This window comes from Melospiza melodia, chromosome 1, assembly GCF_035770615.1.
Source record: "Melospiza melodia melodia isolate bMelMel2 chromosome 1, bMelMel2.pri, whole genome shotgun sequence".
Lineage (NCBI taxonomy): Eukaryota > Metazoa > Chordata > Aves > Passeriformes > Passerellidae > Melospiza > Melospiza melodia.
Window position 1 is genome coordinate 6,964,455 of NC_086194.1, and position 21,547 is coordinate 6,986,001.

The window sequence follows — 21,547 nt, forward strand, 5'->3', positions numbered from 1 at the left end:
AATCACTATAGGCACGTTTCAGCCAGACAAATCATCTGCTGCTGACAGCAGACATCAGTAACTGGCAGCAGGAATGGTGCTGAACGTGGCTGCTCTTTGGCCATGTGTGCAGCACCAGCCTTGCTGCAGCGGTGCTGACACATTTTGTCTGCAAAAAGTCATTTTTCTGGTGCAGATGAGACCAAAATGAACAGTGCTGGTCGCCTTGTCTGCCTCTGAGGGCAAAGCAAGCTTGAAAATGGATGATCAGATGTCCTTGCACACCACTATTGTACAATACAGCAAGACAAGCAGCTTTTCTCCTTTGCCAGGTTTTATGGGCTGGCTGTGGAAGAGTCCACATCACATCAGGTCCATCCCAAGGTGGACCTGGACCAAGCAGCCCTGTCCTTGCCTCCCTTGTCCTGCACAAATCAAAGCTGTCTCCTCCCCTTTCCCTCTGCATCCCACCTGCCTGCCCCTTCAGAAGTTTGGGGCAATACAGGAGAACTGGAAATGGTCCCAGTGTTCAAGGTCCTGGTGCAGGCTGGAATTGATGGATCTCTGCAGTTGTGGCTGGGAGGCTCCTAGACCATGGGAGGAATGCATTGATTTAGCAAAAAAAAAAAAAAAAAAAAAAAAACAAACTCCAAACTCCAAATGCAGATTGCAGCAGCTGGCGTGAGGAAGGACACCCCATTGCACAGTGCCATTCTGCAAGAAAACATTCCTGAAGAGTAATGGTGGGAAATAGCTTGAGGAAAGGGAAGGTGAAATGTCTGTGCCCAGCAGCCAACCCTCCACAACAGCCTGTCCTGGGCTAAACTCACTTCTCTGCAAGCTGTCACCTAAGTACCACAAATGTGTCACTGACATCTCTTATGAAAAATCCTTTCCTTAGGATTTTTCCTCCTGAGAAGCTGAGAGATCCCAGGAACAAAATGTAAACAATGGTTATCTGCTGCTGTGGAATGCAACAGGTGCATCTGTGATTGGTCTCATGTGGTTGTTTCTAATTAATGGCCAATCACAGTCAGCTGGCTCGGACAGAGAGTCCAAGACATGAGCTTTTCTTATTCTATTCCTAGCTAGCTTTTTGAAGAAATTCATTCTTCTATTCTTTTAGTATAGTTTTAATGTAATATATATCATAAAATAATAAATCAGCCTTCTGAAACATGGAGTCAAATCCTTGTCTCTTCCCTCCACCTGAGACCCCTGTGAACACAGTCACAAACATGGAGTAAAATCTTGGGAGGGAATGAAGTTCAGTCCAATGCTTGAAGAAAAAAATTAGCAGAGATCAGCCTCAATCCAAAGGCCTTTGAGGCATCAGAGCACACTCTGGCAGTGCGGCAGGGTTTCCCCAATCCCTTCCCCGGGTTACTGCAAATGAGAGCTACTTGCACCATCTATGGGTAAAAATTAGTACAGCCATGGGCTTTTCTCACAGAGGGCATCCTCTAACCACGAGGTGTTCTGCAAGAAAAGAAATTATTAGAATGAATAAGGTAAATGACAACCATTCCGTCTTGCTTCTCATAGTCTTTTGAACAAAATACCATTATTATGGGAGCACCAGGAGTCCTTCTTATGGATTGCTTCAGGCACCACAGTTAATTGTATTGAATACCAGAAGGAGAAAAAAGTATTAAGAGGAAGCAGAACACTAAAACTTTATATTGAAAAACATTTCCTTTCTCAAGTGCAGTGAAAATTCACCGTGATCCAAATCTGACCACCAGCATCAAGATGTTTCAATTTTCAATGTAATTTTCAATTCCAAGTTCCATAAGGAATTTTTAATTCTGAGTTAAATTTATCTTTTGATCCCATGCACCTCAAACCCAAAGGTCACTGGAAATCTTTTAATTGATTTCCTTTACTGGTAAAACTGACAGCATCATTAATGTGTGATGAGTATTGCTGTTTGTTACTTGAGCCAGTTGTTTCAGAAGGGGAAGCAGCACTGGAAAAAGCTCTGATGTCCTTCAAATGAGGCACTCAGACCCATCAAAAAAGGTATATTTAAATGAGTTAAATTTCATAAAACCATCCACTTCTAATAAAATATTCAGGGTACTTGATTTTAGCCTATCTGCAGGGGTACTCCCTGATTTCCACTCAGGGGAAAAAAGCTGCTCTCATTTATTTGTTCATGTTTTGGCTGTGCAGGGAGAGCTCATGCAAGAAAAGTGACATCTGCATTGTGCTTCTTCCCAGGTCATGCTCCTGTGTTTACTTTGGATCACCTCAGTTTGCTTTACTGAGATGTGTCACTGCTTTCTCTTGGCATTGCACTTCTCACAAAAGTGACACACATGGGAAGTGTCTGCCCACTGCAGCCAGGACTGAGCCATGTCCTGGAGCAGCAGGTCCCAGCTTGTGCCCCATGAGAGCAGTTCCTGCAGTTTGGAGCTAAAACAAACTGGGAAGCAGTTCCACAATGCCAATTTTAAAATCAGTTTCCACAGCCCCTCAAACTTCAACTTGCACTCGTCACTCACCCTTTGCTCCTGTTGTCGCTGAAGAAAATCTGTGAAATCAGTGTCAGCTCTGTAGAAGCTGCAGGTCACACTAATGCACTCACGCCAATTAAAATGTAATTATTTTAATGTTCCATGGCTGCTCATTTGCCCACACTGCTGCTGGTGGTACTGAGCTGTACATCCTCAATTGTGCAGGATATTTTTCCATTCTTAAATATGTTATTCCAGAGGTGCTACCACTGCTGCTGAGGGGCTCAGCCTTGTCCAGAAGTGGGTCCTTCTCAGAGCCATCTGGCACTGGCTCTGTTGGACATGGGGGAAGCTTCCAGAACCCACTCCTGTAGTCCCTCCACTACCAAAATCCGGCCACACAAATCCAGTGGAGTTACCAACATTATTCTCATACTGAATCCAAACCACAGCACTGTACCAGCCACTAGAAGGAAAATGAACTCTATCCCAGCCAAAACCAGAGTGGTATCCATCTCTTATTCTCTGCTTTGATGTCATACCCAGCTCCAACATTTTCCACTGCATCCCAATAAATCCCAACCACCTTTCCTGTCCTTTGATGTACACACACAGTGCTGGATTGCTGCAGGCTGAAGCCAGCTCTGGGTCCAGGTGCTGGGGCCAATCTCCACTTGCAGAAATCACCTGGCTCTGGGAGGTGCAAGGTGAGCAGCACGGAGGGGATGCATTTAGCAAGCATCACAGTGCAGGGAACAGCACTGGACAGTCCTCTGCACCCCCTCAAAGCTTAATTCACCCCCAATCCATATTCAGTATCACCCCATAGCCTCATATTCACCTCAAAGCCAGGCTTAATTCACCCCCAATCCATATTCAGTTTTCATCTGTCAGTCTAACAGTGCTGTGGCAAAGAAATTCTCAGACAAAAAAGAAATTAAAAATTAAATTAATTTGATTATTAAATTTCAGAGCACTTGTACAGAAACCCAGCATGCAAAGAGCTGTCTTGGATTTTTCTGCAGTGAATTTCTCAAAGTGAAGGGGCTGCACCAGTGACCAAGAGCACACCTCACCCAAAAATGTCACTGCCTCTCCCAGAGGGGCCTGAGGTGGATTTTTTACAAGGATAGGAGGCTGAATGAGAAGCCCCAAGCAGCAGTTTGCTGCTGTTATTTATGAACTACCTGAAGTGGCTGCCAGCCAAGTACATGTTGTGGGAAGGTATTTTTTTTTTCTTTCAAGGCAAATCTTTTGTCAGATCAGAGCTGTGAGGTTATGACCAGATGGGGTAACCAAAAGGAAGAGGCACAAAGATGAGTTATTGGATAGTGCTGAAACCTATGATAAAGTACTGAAGATGAGCAAAATCTTTAAACTCCCAGCCTGAAGTGGAAAATATTTTAAGTTTCACATCTACAAATCACTTTCTGTTTTACCATTGTCCTACCCTAGCCCTTCCTAAACTGTGTATATTCAAAAAGGCAAAATAACTTAGCTGGGAAAAGAGCAACTACATGGGAAAGCAAGTGCTGCAAATACCACACGTAGTCTTTAAAATGAAAACAAGCTAGGAAGAAGCTGCTTCCAAGAAAAACAAGGAATATGCAGAGTAACAGGTTAGTCTATGTTTTGAACAATGTGTGGGAGGAGGAAGTGGAGGGAAGATGGGGTATGTTATTTAAAACAAGGACTGCACCTCCTTTCCCCCACACGCTGCTGATGATGACAGGAAAGGAGTGCAGCACAGACTCCTTTCAGATAAAGTGGGGGACAAAACAAACCCCAGGTCCCTGTGAGCTTTTATCTGTTCTTTTTTTTTAATTGCTGATTGTCTGGATAAAACACAGATTTGCAGTAAACCCAAAGGGAAGACTCCAGTACAGAGTTTCCCAGAAGAGCCACAGCTGGGAGGGACATCTGCAGATCTCTGCTCAAACCAACTTTAAACTGGGCTGCTCAGAGCCTAGTCCAGTCAATTTATTAAAATCTGTCAGGGCAGCAATTCCACAGCCCCTCTGGAGCCCTGCTGCCACACCAGCCCCTCCAAGAACATTTTCCCTACGTGTTCCTGGCACTTCCCTCCTCACTCCTGCACTTTCTCTGGGCATCCCTGAAGGGGCTGGCACTGTTTAGTCCTAACCCCATTAGGAAACTGAAAACAGCACAAGATTCTTCTCCTCCTTTTCCTTCCTCCCCCAACACCACTGCAGGGCTGCAGCCCCAGGGCCATGGCCTTTGCTGGACCAGTGTGTCCCCACCCTGTACTGGGGAGCCACAGCTGGACCCAGCATTGCTGATGTGTCTCACTGGTGCCAAGCAGAGGGGGGAGGATGACCTCCCTTGACCTGCTGCTGATCCTCAGAGTGCAATCTGTTAATTTTCATTTTAGTGCAATTAATCCAGAACCAGCAGGGCTGTAAAGGCAGCAAACACAGCTGATCTCAATGCACTCACAGTCTGAGAACTGATAAAACAACCTGAGCCTCATTCACTTTGAACACAGGCATCCCAAACTGTTTGAGAAAATGGGATTTTAATCACATAGGTTGTGATAATTTTGAGCAGTGAAGCATTTAAGCACCTTTAGAAATGTGGAGCCACTTGCTGGTTCAGCTTTTCTCAGAGCTCTTCAGCACAGCACCTCTGCAAAAGGCTGAGGTATCTGGTCTGAGGAGTGTCTGAGAAGTCTTGTATCTCAGGAAATGCTGTTCAAGCCACAGAGACCTTGTTTTGAGTAGCACACAACCAATTAACTTACTCTTCTGTAGCACACGGGGTTACTCTATTTGCAAAGCAGCAGAATGCAGAAGTGTTGCTTGCAAAAATATAATAACACAGCAGAAATGCTAACCTATACTTTTCCAGAAGTCCTGAAAGGGTTTTGCTAAACAAAATCCTACCAAAGTTGATTAAATATAGTAAACTTAGTCTAAGAGTGTAATTCATTGCTGCCCCCTGTTTAGCACATTCTGGATAAAATCCACTTTAATGTGGCAGTGAAGGGGAGGTGTCTACATTAGACTCACTATAAGAGAGCTAAATGCTATGAAAGCATTTAAGATAATATATGTCCTGTTTTGCAAAAAGCTGTGAGAAGAGTTATCAATTTAAACACCAATTAAAACCAGCACACCCTTTCCAAGGGGCTGTTTCTTTTGCCTTAAGAACAAAAGACCACGAGCACCCAGTGCAATTCCTGCAGGGCTCCCAGAGCAGCAGGGTCATGGATGTTTTCTGTTGGCTCAAATATAGCATGGCCCCATTCCAAGCCTGCTCCTGAGGCACTGATGTGACCTTATCAAAAGGATTTTGCTGACTCCTGGAAGATTCCTTTATTTAATATTCTGTTGTACCTAGCTAGGACTTAAATAGTGCTGGCTGCTTAGATAAGTTGATTACAAGGTCCCAGGATGGCTTTTTTGCTCTGCAGTCTAAATTGCTGCTATTCATGCAGCAGAGAGCCCTTCTCTGCTCACTCCATCAGCAGAACACTGCCAAAATTGAAAGACCATGTTTGAACCTATGTGGACTAGCAAGAAGAGCTTAAATGGATTTTAAATATTGTGAAGTTTTAACAAGAGGGGAGCGTAAAAAGCGTTCTTGAACTTCAAGAAAGGATGAAGAAATGTCCTTGAATAGATGTTTAGAGCCTTCTCTGAGCCCTTCAGAAACACTGGCTCCTACTTTCAATCTCCTGATGGTGTTTTAGAGAGAAGCAAGGAGTGGAAAAGACACCATTTCAATTAACCTTCAGCAGCACTTCTGCTAAACCAAGAGAAAAATCCTGCATGGCTTTGTATTGCTGTGTTCTTGTGGACAAGTCATTATGGAATAACTTGTTCTGATTAAAGCCAATGATTTTAACATAAATTCTCATAAAGAAAAATAAGAAGATCCCTCTCTATTATTTAAAATCACTGAAAATTATCAATTCATTGCAGGAAACACATAGCTCAACACAGGTATATGAATGATCAATTCTGTACCTACATTGTCACAGAAGATTTGCCAACAATTTTTCATTATTTCTTCTGTTTACAGACAGAAAACTCACAGTGGTCTCACAATCCAGCAAGATATTATTCCTCTCTTTCCCCTATAACTCTGCTCCTTTCCCATAGCCACCAAACCCTCATGCAGACCAGGTTGGGTTTGTTACCAGCACAGGGAAACTTTGTTCAGTAAGAAAATTTTAAAATTGAAGCACATTCTCAATCCTGCTCATTTCTGAGTTCTAGCAGTGTGTTAACAGCACCCAGGCTGCTGAAGAGCTAAAATCTTTGCCCAGTATAAAGCTGTATACAGCAAGTGTTTTGAACCAAGGAGGTTTGCTATGGCTTTCATATTCCTGCAGAGGAGCTCAAATATCCCCTTAATGGTCATTTGACTGGAAACAAATTAAATTTATTTCCATCCAGCAAAGGTTGCCTGCCCTTCCTACAGTAGGGCAAATAAATACCAATTAAAGAACAGAGCTGAAATTGCCTTTGGGGTCTACAGAACCTGTAACTCCTGAGTGACATCCTGTCAGTGCCCACCTCCACCACACATCCCATGAATGCTTCCAGCTGTTCTCAAGTCTTGGCACTGACATTGCTGAAACCACCCAGAAAACTCCCACTAACAGGGACAAAAGACTTCTAAACAAAGCACAGGAGTGTGATTTCCATCCTCAGACCTGTGGAGGTGCCCCTGAGGTGTCCATGGCCCTGCAGAAGCCACACCTAAAGGCCAGCACATCAGAAACCCACAAGACATGGTCAGAGAAAGAGATAATGAACAATTAGCACATGCCTCATCTGCACTTACTTCACTACCGCAGGTAAAGCATGGGCCAAGCCCAGAGGTACCGTGTATCTTCCTGAAATAACATGAGCAATTTCTTACTTTTTCTTGATCTGGAGAAAAACTTGATGCCCCCAGGAGAGGTAGACGGGTTAGAATTGGGGGAAGACTCTTTGGAGGAGGACCTGAAGATGCCACTGAAGCTCATTCGGCGTGGGGAGCGAGGGGGAGACTCCTGGTAGGGGAAGGGGAACACTGTTTTGGGTGAGCCAGGACTGTGCTTGGATCTCACAGGGGCAGAAACGGGGCTGGAAGGTCGGTTCTGGAGCCCCTTGGAGAAAAGGCCTTTGGAAGGGCTGCCGGCTGAGTAGCTTTCATCCACCTGAGGAGGAGAGAAGAAGGAAGAAAAAAAGAAAAATTTCCATTAATTCAGTTCAGTTCAGGCCTCCAGGATCTCTGATCTTTTCTCAACAGAGCCAACGCCTGCTTGTTGGGATGGTGGATTAGCCAGAGGTCACCATCCCCAGTGTTGTCATTATAGTGTAAGAGTTCTATTGTTATTACATTGCAAGGGTTCCATATTGCTAGAGTTTTGTACTGCCTTGATATTTCTTGTAGGCAGCTCCTCTAGGCACTGACTCTTCCTTATTCTCGCAGCAGCCAACTGACTCCAGTTCTCACCAATCCACTCTTTTATAACACTCTTCTTATTGGCTACAGGTGTGGCCTGTTAGCATCAGGCCTGCTCCTAATCTTTAGTGATTGGTTCAGCTGCAACTCTTTAGGGGATAAGATTACATTCTGTACCACCTTCATTTACCCATACTGTATCCCCCTACACTGCAGCACCTGCCTCCACTGACACCCAGGTGTGTGTGTACCACCTCTGTGGCCTTGTGCTGCCCCTTGCTCCTAAAAACACCCTGAATTTCACAAAACCATTTCAAAGTGTGCATGCATTTTATTATCACACATATAATACAGGAATTTGTCTACTGCTTTTATTGTCACAGACATCTTTTATGAAAAATCCTTTCTTTAGGATTTTTCCTCCTGAGAAGCTGAAAGGCCTCAGGAACAAAATGCAAACATTGATTATCTGCTGCTGTGGAATGCAACAGGTGCATCTGTGATTGGTCTCATGTTGGTTGTTTCTAATTAATGGCCAATCCCAGTCAGCTGGCTCAGACAGAGAGTCCAAGCTGCAAGCCTTTGTTATCATTCTTTCTTATTCTATTCTTAGCCAACCTTCTGATGAAATCTTTTCTTCTATTCTTTTAGTATAGTTTTAATGTAATATATATAATAAAATAATAAATCAAGCCTTCTGAAACATAGAGTCAGATCCTTGTCTCTTCCCTCAACCTAAGACCCCTGTGAACACTGTCACACTTTTATCTGTCACAAACCCCTTTTCCTTCCTCAGACAAATAAAAGGTGCCTGGCAATGAATTTATTTAAGGCAATGAATGAATGATTGTGGTTAAGGAAACATGGTGTCCCAAAGTTTTCCCCCTGAATTTAAGCACCCACCCACAGTTCCTAAATCTCCATCCCATGATGTGACTCAGCACAGCACACAAGTCCCCAAGTGCCTGACAGGCCTCTATGATGCTGGCCACAGCCACAACTGTGGGATTGCAACTCCTACCCCAAAAATAGAGGAACCATTTTAGAGTGATGATGTTCCTGCTAATTACCTGAGCTGGAAAATGACCTTTCTAACAGCTGGATCCCTTTTGGGACCTGTGCTGCCTTTCCAGCAGTGTAAATACCTGTGCACAACACAGCTCTGCACTGTGCAGGCTCGCCCAGTGAGGGGGAGAAAAGAACCCAGAAAAACAAACAAAAAAGAAAGGAACTAAGATTAAATTCTCCTCCCCATACAATTAACAGAAGCTGACCCAAAAATCTCTGTGGGATTTGCACGTGCCTAGGCTATATGGAGAGTTTATTTCCTTCTGGAAGCACAAAGCAGTTCTGTGGGTATGAGGCTGCTGTTTCAGCTGGGGGCATTTCCCATGAATGGAGGGCTCTGTTCCTGGCAGGAGGCAGCAGTGGGTTCCAGGTCACCAGGAATGCCAAGGCCAAGGTGGATGTGCCCCCAGCCCCCTGCATGCCTGCTCCCCTCTGCCCAATCACTCAACACAAACCAGGAGGGATGGGGCAGGACTGTGAAGATGCCTCCTGATGTCTGTCAGCCCATTTAGGTAAAGGCATTGCTGCCATGGGAGTCATTTTAGGGAAAAATGGCATCTTTCATTAGGATGACTGAGATGAAAGGAAACCTCATAGGCACATATGCTCTGCTTTGGGTCAGTGAAGGGCTTGTGTGTATGAACCCAACTAAAAATGGTCAGCAATGTTTAAAACCCATGCAAATAACTCTCTTTTCAAAATAATGTTTATTCACAGCTCCAAAACGTGTAGAAATACGCACAAGCAGCATAATGGCCAAATAGCTGCTCCCTCCATAACCCAGGGTCCCCCTTCCTGCACACCTTTCTGGGTCCTGCACTCACACTTTGGACCAGCTCCTCATTCCCCTTGGGATGGGACAGAGCTGGAGCAGGTCCTGATGTGTGGAAATGCAGAAAGGCCTGCAGAGATTGCAATCTCCCTTTTGGGAAGGTTTCTAACCCAAAGGGCAAGTGGCACCTTGTCTGGGAGATGGACACAGATAGCGTGGGTCACTGAGAGGGGCATAGACTTGTGCCAGCACAGCCCTGGTTAGATGATGAATTCTGCTCTGTGTTCCCCTGCACAGCACAGAGATGTCTGACAAGAGACAGAACAACTTTTTTTATAGCTGCATTCCTGTTTTCAACAGTGTGGGCAAAAATGTCTCAAACATATACCTGTCCTTTTACAGATGAATTAGGGGAGCAGTTGCCCTCAAGGGGAAGTTTTTGAAAAAGATAAATCAATTCTAACTGAAGCAATAGCAACTACCAAAAGCACAACAGACTCTGGACAGTCTCCACAAGAGAAGAAAAAAGCAGTGTTTCATGCTTAATACAGTTGCCTGAGGCTCAGGTTTGCCTCCTAGCTCTGTCATGGATTCTATGTGCAATCTTGAAAACTCATTCTAAATTATAAATCTATTCTGCCATAAAGACTGTATCTCCTTTATTCCCACTCTAAGTCTTCCAGCACTCAGACTGTCTCCCAGAGAGTATTTATCAAGAACAATAGGGCACAGTCCCTCAACTGAGACCAGGAATAATAACCACACTATAGGAAATTAATAAACAAATTGCACTTTTGTCGTGGGTAAAACAGTCCCAAAGTGATAGCTTTCCCATAAAAGCTCATTACCTTTACTAAAATATCACCTGTAAATCATCTGAGACTACTTATGCCTTGTTCTCTTCACAACTACACAGCTCAAGAAACAACCAAGTAGCACAATGGCACCTCCTTCTGCATTGCAATTTAAATAGGTCTGCTGCCAAATCTACTGCCTGAAAGTCAGGAGTAAGAGCATTTTCTAGTTTATTTTAGTCACGATACAAATCTGCCACTGCTACTGTAGTTTAGGTGTGTTTCTGCACTGCTACTGTAGCTTAGATGCGTTTAGGTGGTTTAGGATGGCAAGCTCATTGTATTTTTACCTGAAGTGACAAGCCATGACATTTGTAAAACCAAGGACCTCATTCTGGCACTACCCTTAATGCTTCCTGTTAACTTTTTTTTTGCATGCTTGTTTGGTTAAACTGACACACTGATAGGAGACACCTCAAAACAATTGCTGTGTCCTTACACACTAAAGCAATTTTAGAGATGTAGAATGTCAAGCAGCAATTTGTAAAAAAGGTCAATATTGCCTTGTACATGCAAGCCAGACACAAAAACAAATTGTTCTCAAATTCTGAGCAGAAGCAGCAGGGTGTTTTTATTTACTGCAATCACAACTGGTTGCTTTCTCTCCATCGTGCCAGGCAGATGAATTAATTAATTGTCAGAGCACCAGGGGCACACTGCTAAATACACATGTGCATGCTACCAAATTAAAGGAAATTACTGCATTGAATTCCTCCCCAGCCTGTTAATTACACACAGGTTACACCCACCATCACGGTGGGCAAACACTTGTGATTTTGCTTGCGGAATTACAACAGGATTGCTTGCTTAGAATATCATTTGTGGCTAATGGATTGCAAGTTTTAAAAGATTGTTAGGTACTTCTGCAAGTAAAATCAGCAGCAACATTTATCACAGCATATCCAAAAGTCATAAGGCAATGCTCATTTTCATGTTTCAGCTGGGAATGCAGAAGAATCTTTGGTGTGGAATAAATCCCATCAGCCCATTCAGACGTGGTGTGATAACTCTAGCAGTGATGCTAGAGGCAGGTTACACAGCTAGATAATTCACCAGCCCGTTTTGAATGCTTTTTGGAGCCATTCCCTAAAGCTGTGATAGCCAGGTGGGCTGAAAACTCCCACATGTGCTTTGGAAAGATAACTATTCCCCCAGCTGAGCTTTAGCAGCAAAATAAAAGTATTACACCCTGGTTTCTCACATTAGTAAACACTGTGAATCACTTTGTGTTGGTCCAGGAGAAGCTGTAAAGAGAGAATGGGCAGAAATATGGAACACACCTAAAAACAGTAAAAATGCACATGGGGCTATGGCTCACGTTATCTCAAACAGAAAATTTGCCTCTTGGAGGTAAGGAATCCAAACACACAATGCAAGTACAATACTAATCAATGCACAAATAACATCTAATAAAAAAACTGAAAAATTCTTTTAAGTACTAAGACTGTTCAGCTATTTTAAAAAACTCAACAAAAGCAAACAAAAAAACCCAAACAAACTCCCCCCACAAACCCAACAGAACAAAACCCAAAAAATCCTAAAAAACAACCAACCAACAACAAAACATTTCTTGCGTTGTCTTTGTGCATAGCCTAAATGGGACATTTGAGCTCTCTGCCCAACACTGGACTCCTTAAATCTTAAAACTGGAGAGAAATGTCAGCCCCTGACCTTATGCCTGCAGAGAGCAGAGGAGCTGGAATGGGGCTAAATTACAGCTTGGTGCCAGTGCCAGTGTAACCCTACCCTAGAGCAATGTGCTCCCCAAGGTGAAGCAACAGAGCAGAGCCCTGTTCTACATCAGATGTGCTGGTTCTAGGCACCAACTGCACTTGTTCAAGGCTAAACTGGTTATCTCACACAGCACTGAGAAAAAAACATCTCCTGAAAGGCTCTAAGTTGTTATCAGTTTTCATGCTTTGCAGCACAAAAGGATCCCCAGCTGGGGACCAGGGAGAGATTTTGCCCAGTTTTACACACTAAGTGATCACAGGCATGTTTTGGAAATACATCCAGAACTATCCACTGTTGAAAACAAAGCAACAAAATGAGACATGTCTTACAGTGTTTGGCATCTAGCAGACTTAGCATTCTATTTCTTGAGAATTTTAAGAAGCATAAAGTCAAGCAGCTCTGGAACATTTCACCACAAGGAATAAGACTATGAAAAGTGCCCCTGGCATTTCACCTGAATGATGGAATATTTCTCTCTTCTTCCTTTCTCCTAGCCTAGAGTTTGGCTCTGCAACAGGATTGTGTCCAAACCCTTCATCTTCAGACCAAGAGAACATTCCCTGACCTGCTTTACTTATTGCTCTGGTTTACACACATCAAGTGAACAACTTTGTATCTTGTGCTGCTAAGAAATATCCACTCTGAAGGTCATCCACGTCTTCCTCTATAAGATCCCTCCCTATGATACAAAAAAGAACAATTTCCTTTGCATCTGCAACAAATTTGGTTGCTCTGCTTCTATTTTTTGTTTCAGTTTTACTGGCAAAGTCCCAGGATTGACATTGGGGAAACCCCAGCAGTTTTGTCCCTTCATCCAGCACGCATCCTTTCAATACCAATCTTTTCCTTCATCTATTTTCTTACCTGGCTTGCAATTCTTCATCTTATTTCCCAAGAAATATTGAAGTGCACTACACTTACTACCATATGATAATCCCTAGTGCAATGGGCTAAGATAGCAAACTATTCATATTTCACCACAAACTGGTCTCTTGTCATCCTCACATCACCTATCTCAGCCCTGCCACAGGCAAAATTTTTCCCAACACTGTTATTTTTGTTGCTTTACTTTATATTGGAAATCTGATAATTCTTTTTTTTTTGCCTGATAAAGTCCTCAATAAGATGAAAATTCTGGTCCCAATGTAGAATTTAAGGAGCACTGAACTTCAGGGGAGAGAAGTGTCCTGCCAGAGCTGCATGCCCAGAAAAACCAGTGAGCTCTGCTGAGAAGACCCTGACCACAGCCAGGCAGAGGCTGTGCTGTGTTGTCATTGTATTGCAAGGGGTCCATATTGCCAGAGTTTCATCCCTCCTTGATGTTTCTCACAGGCATCTCCTCTAGGCACTGACTCTTCCTTGTCCTCATAGCAGACAACTGACTCCAGTTCCCACCAATCCACTCTTTTATAACACTCTTCTTACTGGCTACAGCTGTGGCCTGTCAACATCAGGCCTGCTCCTCATCCTTAATAATTGGCTCAGCTGCAACTCTTTAGGGAGTAAGATTACATTCTATACCACCTTCATTTACGTATGTTCTATCCCCCTACAGTGTTGGAAATCCAGGCATTGCCTGTGCTCAGTGCCTCTTCACAGCCATCCCCTTCTGCTCTCCTTGACTGGGCACAGAGCCTTCTCCAGAGGATGCTCTCTCTGAAAAATCTCTGGTTCTGGTTCAGTTTGGGGTGAATTTAGTTTCGTTTCTCAAAACAAACTGAAAAAATATTCTGTCAAATACAAATGGGCTCAATCTAAACAGCCTTTCAAAATCCTTTTGAATTTAAGTGAAAATTATAAAATGCTCCTGAGCTCTGTTCTGTTTTTCTTCAACACTGAACAGTGAGGAAATTTATGGAGCACTATGGAGTTCTGTTTGATGTTACAACAGTGAGTTATTTGACCTTTATTTTGCCTCTTCACTTAAAAATTTTTTGAAAGGCAAAGAACAGAAAAGGAATTACCTCCCACCATCCTTGACAGGGACAGTAAACACAATTAGAGACAATACAGCAGATAGATGTCTGCACTTGTTTCCTGCCCTTCCACTGAATCCCAACAAAAAAAAAGCCTTTGATAAAGTTAATTGGATGATTCTCTCATTCTGCTGGAATAAAAGAGCTCACAGAGACACAAGAGCTGACTTCATTGGACTGAAAGGTAATGAAGGACTTGCTCTCCCAGTGTCACATTCAGCACCACTGGTCCCCTTCCTTCTGCATGAGCTGTACCAATTGAGATGGCACCGTGTTTTACAGGGTCACAGATGTCACTTCCCAAAACTAAAGCACAATTACACTTTCCCAGATTAAAATACAATGGGATGGGGCTGGCTGCTCTGCAGGCTCTGAGAGCTCTGCCTTGCTGCACACATGGCCAGGGGAAGGTTTCCAGCGCTGAGCAGGGCTGCTCAAAGACAGAAAGCAGGCATTAGGAAAGGGAAGAGCGGGGCTGCTCCCTGTCCAATTCCTAATCCCTAAGTACATTTATGTCAAAGCAGAGGATGGGGAGGAGCTGTGCACATCACAGTGCAGTGGTTGCCCTGAGGCTCCCTGCATCCCCTGCAGGTGCCCTATGCCAAGGCTGTGGCACTACCCAGGACTTGCTACCCATCTTCACTGCTCCTTAAAAATGGACAATTAAAAGTAAATCCAGAGGAGATTTATTTGCCAGTGAATGAGGAATTTTTTTTCTTCCCCTCCCTTATCCAGGGGTTGCTCGTGCCATTCCCATGAGTCACTGAACAAAACAAAAAGAATTCTGGGACCATAGCAGGACAAAACACTCCTTGGAATCCTTCAGTGTTGGAGTCACTCCTGCAATAGTCTGATTCTAGTTCACCAACCTTTCCCTGCATTGCTGATAGCAGAACAGTGAGTTAGTGCCACACAGTCAAAACAAAACCTCTATTTTTACTCTATTCCTTCATCTGCACATTGTACATTTGTTCACTGAACCCAAACTAATCCTTTAACCACTGAGCCACATCCAGAATCCACAAACAGCTGATTACCTACAGCTATTCTCAAAATCTAACCCAGGCTTTGTGAAAGACTTCCCAAAAAGTCTGCATTGGATGCTCCTAGGTGTAACTGATCACAAGTTGGCCAAATGGAGGTGGGCTGTTTGTTTGCAAATGTGTTTTAAGTGACTCATGTCATTCTGCATCAAAGTCTCTTGCTCAGAATTTACCCCTCTCTCCCCTCTCACTTTTTTATGAACCACAAATTGTACCAGTAATGAGTCTGTCTATCCTTCAAAACACTGATAAGGTATGATATAGTACAGCAGCAGAATGTTTTGTCTGCCTAGAAACAAAATTTTCCACTGGTGAGTCTCCATTTATTTCAGCAGCCAGGTTTTTATTCATTTACCAGGCTCCATGTTTATTCAGTCTCATTCCAGTTTCTTAAATAAAAATGACTTGTGCTACTTTTTTATATACATGACACCAACGCTATGATATTTCTCAACCCAATTTATAGTTCATTTAAACCCCCACATTTGTTCAATAAGAGCCATTTACAATTAATTTCAATCCAAATGAGTCTATTATAACAGCATCATTAACTAGCCAACATTAGCTATTTCATTGTTTTGCTCAGGACTAATGTTTGACAAACCTGTACATTATCCTAATTGCAAACATCATAAATATTAACACAGTAATTGCCTTTTTTGCAGTCTTTTGAAACTTCATCTCTGCTCCATGATTTATTCACAATCAACACTTGGCAGAGAAAGCTCTGCCACTTCATTCAAGAGTGTTTCATCAGAGTTGTTTGGATTTAATTTTAAAATATCTTACTTTAACAGCTTGAGCTTTAAAGACACTTAAGCTATTAATAGGATAGAGCCACCTTTGTAATCTAAGATAAACATCTCCCCAGCTTTGTCCTCACACAGAGAAAAGAATTTTAATGCACTTCTTTTCAAAGCTTTTGTCTATATTTTTGTGACAATGCCATTATTGCCATAAAGAAATGGATCAATATTATTCTTCAAACATCTTTTCTCCCACCTCCTCCCTCCTCCATCTATAATTTGCTAGCTGACTCCTCATAAAAGAGTTTCCTGTGTAATTTTTTTTTCTTTTTGATATTTCACAACCCTGGGCTTTAAGCTAAAAGTAACAGCTGTCAGTTTCTTGCAATCTCCACACCTTATCCTTTAACCTCCATTTGAGATGAAAGATCTATAAACATTCAAGGTGTGAAGACCTCTAAAATTGAAAGAGCCATTTGGGTGCAGAGGGGCACTCATCCCTGACTGCTGCCCTGCCACACTGTGCTGGAATTATTTTCTGAATGATGCTCCCAATCACTCATCATTTCCTAGGTCTCTAAACTTCCCCTCATCCACTGTCTTTTCCCAGGCTGAGGAAATGCAGTCAATCTGATTGCTTTTCAGCTCTCAGTTGTCCTTGTCCATATTTCTGTCTTTAATGATCCTCTGTGCAGGAAGGATTTAAGCCATTTCTGGAGAGCCCTAGAAATGGGGCATGGCAATACCAGTTTCTTTAGACAAAGCCACCCACACAAGTGTTAAGGCATTTTTTTCTGTCAATAAGAAGGGTAAAAATATCTGTCCCAGGCACCTTTCTCCACCACACCAGGCCAAAAATTTCTCCTTCCTTCACAGTATTATATTCTCCATCTTCAAAACAAGAGAGTGAAAACTATCCCTATCCTCTTCCTGCCATTAGTCATAAAGGAAAGAAGAATACATCATTTATAACAGTAGACATATTAATGAGAAGTGATTAAGGCTGAACTTCAGGAAATGTGTGTCACTTTACCACTGCTGCCAAAAAAATTTCAATGTGAAGCTGAACAAATAATTCTAGACTTGAATCTCCTAGCTGTGTAATGAGGATTGTTGTCACAGGATAATGATTGAGAGACACTTGCATGGTAAACTGCTGAGAGTTTCTGTGAAAAACGGTAATTCAGTTTCTAAAAGCCCTTCAAAAAGAACAGAGAATTAAATTAATGGCAGATTGGAAAAATGGGTTGTGAACTACTCTTGATCTATAGCCCAGGTGACAGAAAAGTTAAGTGCAGGAAAAGAGACATCTCTGATGAATTTCCTGTCTCCAGCATGATGAGTGAATGGAAAAAGCCAAACTACTGATGAAATACTGACTTTTAATAGACAAAAGTTACACACCATGCAGTGGTTTCAAACTTGAACTAAGAAAAACCTTCCTCCTTGAAGAGTAACTTGGGGACTTTTTTTTATGTATCAGCAGTAGGGACTGGCAACGTTTTAGTTAGAATTAAATAAATTAGCAGTGTGATGTCGCAGACATCTTTTTATGAAAAATCCTTTCCTTAGGATTTTTCCTCCTGGGAAGCTGAGAGGCCTCAGGAACAAAATGTAAACATTGATTATCTGCTGCTGTGGAATGCAACAGGTGCATCTGTGATTGGTCTCATGTGGTTGTTTCTAATTAATGGCCAATCACAGCCCAGCTGGCTCAGGCTCTCTGTCCAAGACACAAACCTTTGTATTCATTCCTTTCTATTCTTAGCTTAGCTAGCCTTCTGATGAAACCTTTCCTTCTATTCTTTTAGTATAGTTTTAATGCAATATATATAATAAAATAATAAATCAGCCTTCTGAAACATGGAGTCAGATCCTCGTCTCTTCCCTCATCCAAGAACCCCTGTGAACCCCATCACAGTGTGATGCTACTCCTCATTCACTACCAGCAAAAATCCCATCCTTCTCGTTGAGGACAATGACATATTGGCTGTCAATCCATTGTGTGGCAATGGATTTTAAAATATTACCTCTTTTTCTTGATCAGAAGTGGGGCACTGCCAGCTTCCTTGTTACCATTTTGTTGTATGTGTGGAACAGAGTTCAAGTATAATAGTAAAAAACACTAGGTCTTACACACTCAGTCAAAAAGGTCAGTTAGAAATAGAACTTCAGAGATTAAGCCCCAGCTCTGTGGTTATTGAAGTCAGTTGCACTTCCATAAGCAGAACTTGCCCCAGCATTTAACAATGCTACAAAAAAAGAGGCAACTATTGAAATGTCCTTCCAGTTCTCAGAAGACATGAACTCACCAAAGGCCAGGTGGTGATCTAAGGCTGGACTCAATAATCTCAGAGGTCTTTCCCAACCTAAATTTGTGCTTTTGTGAAAAAATAGTCCCGAGACCAGTTGGAAGAAAATGACAGGATTTCGGAACAGTAGAGTGGAAGTCATTAAATTATTTCATGCAATTCTGCACACCAGGCCAATGAGCCTTGGCACATTATTTCCTCATGACTGAGATTCATGCATCTTTCTCACCTTTCTTTGTGGAAAGAAGGTGATAAATGGAAAAATCAAGTTTTAGCCAGAAACCCCTGCCTTCTTCCAGCATGACTATCGCTTCCAAAATCATCACATTTTTCCCTTTATTCAAACTTTCCAAACAGGCACCTTTTAGTAGCACTGTATATTTTTGTTTCCCTGGCATCTACAAGGGTCCTCCAGCATCAGCATCTCCTACCTCAGTCTAAAAGGTCCAACACAGAAAAGAACAAGGAAAATGCTATAAACTTATTCAATTGCTGATGAATTGCAGAAATTCCGAAAACATCTGTCCTTAGCTGTGAAGTGCAAAGGAATGGAAACTCATGCTGTCAACAGTGCTAAGTTATTATTGTTCTAGATGCAGATCAGCTTCACTAAGGAGTGTTTATTATGTTGTCTGCCCTGCAGACTCTCTGCCACATGGCTTGTAGCAGGTTTAATGGTCATGGAGGTCCACAGCCTTGTAAATACTGTGACCAGTGAAACTGAGGAGGAGTAGCTGAAGATCAGCTTTTGGGGGTGCCTGTGGATTGGAGGAGAATGCCTCTTGGCCAAGCCCAGAATGTGGCTGGTAGGAGGCTTCCATTTAACAGACCAGCTTGTACTTCAGTGCCTTGTGAAAATGAGGAGGCCAGGACCTGAAGATGACAGATTCCACCATTTTTATTGCTCTGAAGATTGTACAGGCACATCCCCAATGTCATCCATTGAATGTGCTGCCCTGATCCTTTTTAAAGCAAGCCAGCTCTGTGACTACATTGGCTTAATTTAACAGCATCAGAAAAACAAATCAATGCCTCCAGAAGGATAACCTTGAGTTAATCCCACATTGAAGAGGAAATTTTCTACTTTGTTCACAGGAAGGCTCTACCACTATGGCTACAGCAAATGAAGGCAATTCATTTTTCCAGTGCCAAGGACAGAGAGATCAAGGACAGTGAATAATTAAAACACCCATAGAGAGAGAGCAGCCAGCAGGAGGCAATTCCAGGAAACCCTTCCAACAGCCACAGATTCCTCCTTGAGCAGTGTATATTTCTGCAGCAACACCTCAGATCTCTAAGGTAAAGATATTCCTGAGAATACAGCTATGCAACATCACCTCACTGATTTACAGCTGTGTTACACACAACATTACAGTATTTACAGCCACACCACCAGCAGCTTGCATCCTTCACAGGTCATACTGCTCAGGCACTGCCATGGTAAGGTCTGCAAAAGCCACTGGGTTTGCCTTAGTGCCCCACTCTCAACAGGTTAATGTATGGCAGGGAATGCAAACCCCAGGCTTTTTTAAGCCTAACAAATTGTGTGCACCACAAGGGATTGGAGCCCTGCAGAGAAGGGGAAGCTGGGATAAATCCTACCTTGCGAGGAGCATTTTTGTCCGTGCTCTCCACATCACCGTCCAGGAATGGCATGGCAAATGAGCTGAGATCCTGCAAGGACAGAGAAGAAAAAGGGATGTGTTTTATGAATGCCTTCTTCCTTCCATCAGAGAACCCCATGACTGAAGCCCACAGGTCTATTTTCAGAATGCATGGAATTGCTGGCAAGCAATACCACAGACTCTGCTGGTTCTCCTGGGCTGGGAAAAAATGTCAGATATAAGTCACAAGTGAACAGAGAGCCCTCAACAGCACTTGCACCACATCAGCATCAAAAACCACCTGCACAGCCAAAGTCAAAAGCCCTGTGTTAAACTTTCAAGGGGAGGTACTGAAATCCCGTAGAAAAATTGGTATTATAGTTTATTATAAATTATAATAAACTCATAAATTTAAATTGTAAGTAAATTATAGTTTAAACACATCCACTTGCTCAGCAAATGCCTCTCTTGCTTTTAGTGGGATGCATGATCTTAAAGCATATTTGTGGCAATAAACACAACCTGAATGAAAGCATGAAAGCATGTCAACGTTCTGAGAAATACATGACTTCTAGAAAAAGACAGAGAAAACTGACATGGTGCTCAGGGAGGAAATAACCCGCACAAATGGGAGAGGAGCACCCAATTCTGCAGGACTAAAGACAATAAAGGCATAAGAAAAGCACACATGCTCATTTTTAACTAACAAAAACAAACTGCAATTATATTCCACCTCCTGCCGTCTGTTCTGTTTATGATACTTCATGTTCCAGCCACAGGGTTTTTAGAGCTCCTTTCTACATGCATAAGGAAATTATGTTAGTGTCAAGTTTAGCATCTGTTTGAACAGAAAAGTACATAATGAGCAATTCTGTGACCAGAAGCATGAGATTGCCTAATACTGTGTGCTGAAGAGCTGAGTCTTGTGTCTTAAATTGTGTTCTAAATGTCAGGAACACCTCTCCAAAACAGAACCTCCCAGATGAGAGGCATCACCCTTTCCATGCAATGATTCAGTGCTTCTCAACCACCACATCTGCAACCATTTAAAAGAATTCAAAATATAAATAAATAACAATTTCACGTAAACCTAATTTTGTGATCAAACAGAGCTTAATTAAAAATTAGCACCATCCGTGAAGTCTGCAGGGCTTGCTTGTCTTCAGCATTCAGAGCAGCCACAGGTCTAATCACATTGCTTTGTGTAATCATACTAAAGTCAAAATATGCTCAAAAATTGTGTATAACTCAGCCATAATTCTTAGCAGTGTTTGAAAATACTCTGGTTACATAACAAGCAACAAAAATAAGGAACAAAATATTGAATTACTGGAACTGAAACACATGGGAGTAATTCATGCCAAGTTGAAAAGGGAAAAAAAAAAAAGAAAAAGCAGCAGCCAGGCTTGGCCAAGCTGGCCCCAAATCATTGGGCCCCAAACAAATGTATTCCTGACAAATTCTCTCTGCTCCCAACCCCATCTATGCACCTTCAATGGGAGCTATCTACAAAGCTCAGCTATGTAACATCTCCCTCTTGCCTGGGCATCTGTGTTTCACATCATCTTTGTTTGCAAATAAA

The 21,547-nt window shown here is 42.5% G+C and overlaps 1 protein-coding gene across 5 annotated transcripts in view; it reads right to left on the minus strand.

Annotated features, from left to right (window-relative positions):
- Positions 1-21,547, minus strand: part of PRKAG2 (protein kinase AMP-activated non-catalytic subunit gamma 2) — a 221,110-nt gene that overhangs the window by 133,558 nt on the left and 66,005 nt on the right. For 4 of the 5 annotated variants that reach the window (XM_063179437.1, XM_063179570.1, XM_063179525.1 and 1 more), the window contains exons 2-3: positions 19,964-20,035; positions 7,329-7,608 (exon numbers count right to left, since the gene is read on the minus strand). In XM_063179437.1, coding sequence (XP_063035507.1) covers positions 7,329-7,608; positions 19,964-20,035 — 352 coding nt within the window. Of the gene's footprint in view, positions 1-7,250; positions 7,609-19,963; positions 20,036-21,547 lie in introns of those variants that run through there. The other variant, XM_063179736.1, reaches the window with a different exon arrangement.